At 43.1% G+C, this 4,251-nt stretch overlaps 1 protein-coding gene across 1 annotated transcript; it reads right to left on the reverse strand.

The window, feature by feature from the left end:
- Positions 1-826: 826 nt before the first annotated feature.
- LOC115471219 (leukotriene B4 receptor 1-like) lies at positions 827-3,280 on the reverse strand. Its single transcript, XM_030204924.1, has one exon. The coding sequence runs from the start codon at positions 3,275-3,277 to the stop codon at positions 2,150-2,152; it is 1,128 nt and encodes a 375-aa protein (XP_030060784.1). The 5' UTR covers positions 3,278-3,280; the 3' UTR covers positions 827-2,149.
- Between the last annotated feature and the right edge of the window lie 971 nt (positions 3,281-4,251).

The raw sequence follows: 4,251 nt of genomic DNA on the forward strand, positions 1-4,251 counted from the left end.
TATGTGCTAAATTCCAAATTAATGTGTGACCATTAGCGCAGGAGCCACCTATTTATCAGGTGGTAAGGGCTCATGCACTACCCATGCGGTGATACAGCTAGGCATGCCTACTATCCACCCGCAAACATGCCCTCCAGCGCTAAAAAATATTTTCTATTTTTTAGTGCACGGTTTCCTAAAGAACAAGTCCATAAACCACTACTAAATGGACTTGGGAAAAATCCACAATTCCAGGAATAACATGTATAGAATGTTTATACTTTTGGGAAGCTCGCCAGGTGCCCTTGGCCTGGATTGGCCGCTGTCATGGACAGGATGCTGGGCTCGATGGACCCTTGGTCTTTTCCCAGTATGGCATTACTTATGTATTTATGTACTGTGGGATGCCTCAGTGTGCCCCGCAGTAGTGGATTATAACCTGCGATAAACACATGTTAGTGCTTACCGCAGTTTACTAAGGGGCCCTTTTACTAAGGTGCGTAGGTGCCTATGCACATCTAACATGTTTCAATTTGGACCTACCGCCTGACTACCACAAGCCCCAGGCAGTAATTCCATTTTTTACATGCGTCCAATATACGTGGCAGAAAATACGTTTTATTTTCTACTGTGTGGCACTAACCAGGCAGTAATCGGCAGTGTATGCATGCTGATGATTACCTCCCAGATAAGGCGAGACCTTACCGCTAAGTCAGTGGGTGGCGGTAAGGTCTCAGGCCCAAAATGGACGCAGGGCAATTTTTATTTTGCCGCACGTCCATTTTCGGCCCCCAAAAAAGGCCTTTTTTGCAGGTGCGCTAAAAAATGGACCTGCGTATATCCAATACAAGCGTCTACACCAACGCAGGCCATTTTTCAGCGCACATTAGCAAAAGGACTCCTAGATTTCTAGGTGCCACACATAGAAAGGAAATACTGCCGTACAGAATGCCAGCCTTCCTCTACTATTGGAAACCTGAGGTCAATGGAGATAGACGGGTACATGCTTTTTTGTTTTAATTTTAAACACATTACAGCAACAATCAGATTCAACAACCAAAACCAAAAGGACCATGAAACAGGAGGTTGCTCTTGCCTTCTTATTATCTACCACACTCTATACTATTATTCTTTTCTTGCAAGCATTGTTTGCACAGTGTTTCTGTTTTACTCCAGTTATCAATTTAAGAGAACCTTGAATATTAATCTTATTACCTAAAAAGCATGGGTAGATGGGGAAGGGTGGAGGGGTAGAGATTGGGTGGAGGATGATGAAAGAGGCAGAGGGAGAGAGGTTTCTTTATTACTTCTCAGAATGTTACGGATCATGAAAGAAGGTCAGCACCCTTGCAGAAAAGCAGATATTTCACATTTCCAGCATATTTGTAGCTATAACTTCCTCCCAGAAAGTAAAACCTCTATACCCCACAGCCTGCAACAATTTCAGTACAGTCTGCTTTTAACATTCCCTCAAATAAACGAGTTTGCCACTCATTCCACCTGAGTTCTAAATGCTTCGGGGTAAATGTGTCTGCAAATGGAATGCATTTAAGACTTCATTTGGGCAGAGCAGTGCTCGGTGGCACTGCCATGCGGAGGACCTGGGCTCAATTTCTGGGATAGCGCCTCCATTTTCTGGCTCAGTTAGGAATGTTGCAGAGCTGCTAGTGAGTGAGTGAGTTCTGCTCACCATGCAAAAGTGACATCTAGTGAATGGATATGGGGCACATAATCACAAGGGTCTGGAAAGAGCCCTGGTTTGTGGCCTTCAGCCAAAGCTGCTTTTGACTGAGCTAGCACACAGAAGCAGGAGAAAACTTCCAAACAAAAAAAAAACCTAATTTGAAGGAAAGAAAAATGAGGTCTAACTAGAGCCAGCAACAAAAAACAAAAAGACAAGAGTTTACAGGTTCCCAAGAGATTGAGAGTCTTGGCCTTCCATAGAATAACATTTGTGGTTCTCCAGAGAGTAAGATGTGGCATATTCTAGTTTTTTCCATATTGATCCTGAACATCTGAAGGTGAAATGTATGTGGTCTCCAAAACTAGTGTACAACAATCTCAAATAATGCTCATGCTTTTGTCAAGTAAAAAGCATCACAATCTGCAATGAAATCAAGTTATGATTCTTCAGAGGGTGAAAGGTATGGTTCAGCTAAGAGTGCGTGTTTTAGCTCTGCAAAGAGCAAGGCCTGTGGTTCTCCAAGGAAGGTGAGATTTGATTTTGTAAAGAATGAGACTTTTGGATCTCCAAAGAATGAGGGACTTGGTTTTCCAGAGAATTATGATCATCTGAGATATGGGATATTTTGGTAGGTTTCTTCTGAGTTGTGTCTTCATTCATTTGACCTAAAACTTTGGTAAAGTTGATTCCTCTCAAACCACCCCGAAAACTTCGGGCTGCGAAAGCGTAGAGGATGGGGTTCAAGCAGCTGCAGAAAAAGGCCAGGGCACCAGCGATGTTGTTTCCAACAGCAACAACTTTTTCCAGGCTTTCAGAGGTTGATGGGTCAGTGGATTTTAGTAAAACCGAGGCAATTGTTAGCACGTTAAAAACATGATAAGGAAACCAGCACAAAAAGAAAGCAATGACTACGCTGACAATCAATTTCTCTGACTTGATCTTTTTGGATTTGAGGTGCTGGATTTTGTGTAAGATGAAGGAGTAGCACAACAGGAGGATAAAGAATGGCACCACAAATCCAACAGTGCTCTCCAGCAACAGGATGGCCAGTTTCTGCTGGTCAGAGGAGTACTTTCGATGCGAGCATTGGACAGAGTCACCATGAACCATAGTAGTACGATAGACAAAAACAGGAGAAGCAAAGGCTAAGGCCAGAATCCAGGCGATTCCCAAAATACCATAGACTCGTCTCCTCTGCTGCCATCGAAGCAGCACAAAGGGGAAAACGACAGCCAGGAAGCGATGGACACTCATTAGGGTGATGAAAAAGAGACTGCCGTACATGCTTACGTGGATGAGGTAGGTGAGGAACTTGCAGAAGAAGAGGCCAAAGACCCAGCTGTCGGCCAGAGCATGGATCCAAATGGGCAGCGTGATGAGGACACTGAAGTCTGCGATGGCCATATGCAGCAGCAGCACAACAGTGAAGGATCGAGGTGAAATCCTGAACAGGATGGTCCAGATAACCAGGATGTTGCCAGGAACTCCCACCAGGAAGCAAGCTCCGAGGAACAGGCTAGGAAGCAGCACGTATTCTAGCCAGGGGATAGGAGAAGTAGGGAGGCTGGTGGTTGTGACATTCTCAGGAGCCAAAGTGAAATTGGAAAGATCCATACTGTCCAGAAGACAAACTATGGGTACCTTTTCTGATCTAGATTAGAATTCAGAGTGAGAAAAGGCTACAGGTGACCAAAATGTAAAGTAACAAGGAAATTCAATGCTGATAAACAGATCACTGGAGAGGTGGGAGGACACGGGATATCGCTTTCCTTTTTTTCTTTGCAGCTATTGGCACAAGAACACAGAAGACTTGGGCATCTACACTGTGCTGATGGCTCTGTTTCCCATGAAATGTAACCCTTGTCACTCCAAGAATTTGCTTTAGTATCAGTTATGGCATACACCACTGAGGGAAAATTACAATAAAAAACATGAGCGCATAATTCCAGTGGTTACAAGCTATGACAGTCCAGGGATGAGGCAGACGAGAAAGGCAGAGCAGAAAAACAAAACCTGACAATGAGATGCATTCACACTGGTTAGGGTAATTACTCTCAGGCTTTGTCTAGAAGAGGGCTGGAATGTGCAGAGAAACCTCAGTCTGCATCAGCAAGTGTACTAAGAAACTGGGCTTCCTTATGTAAGAAGCTGTGGTTGGGACAGATTAGGAGCCTTTGCACACAGAGGCATGAAAAAGCCAGCAAGGTCTCTCTGCAGTGAATAAACAGCTAAACAATAGAGAGTGATTATTTATTTATTTATTTATTTAATACATTTATACCCCACATTTTCCCACTGTTGTAGGCTCAATGTGGCTTACACAAAACTGTAGCTTACTGTCCTGTTTCAAAGCCTTATATATAACATGTACTGTACACATATCTTGTTTTTACAAAGAGAATCTCCAAAGCTGCAATTGCAAGACTTTTGAAATAGAATATTTACTTTTCATACTTATGCACAAAACTGTACCTTTTCATTGACAGATTCAATGAGGATCTTTGAATAAAGGCAGAGGAGTGAAACTAAAGGTTTCTAAACTAAACTAAGGTGACTAAAAATGGCTAGACCATTTAGGATCTTTTCTC

Source organism: Microcaecilia unicolor, chromosome 5, assembly GCF_901765095.1.
Source record: "Microcaecilia unicolor chromosome 5, aMicUni1.1, whole genome shotgun sequence".
Classification (NCBI taxonomy): Eukaryota; Metazoa; Chordata; class Amphibia; order Gymnophiona; family Siphonopidae; genus Microcaecilia; species Microcaecilia unicolor.

Coding starts and splice junctions, on each gene's coding strand:
- LOC115471219 (XM_030204924.1), bottom strand. CDS start 3,277: ATGGATCTTTCCAATTTCACTTTGGCTCCTGAGAATGTCACAACCACC.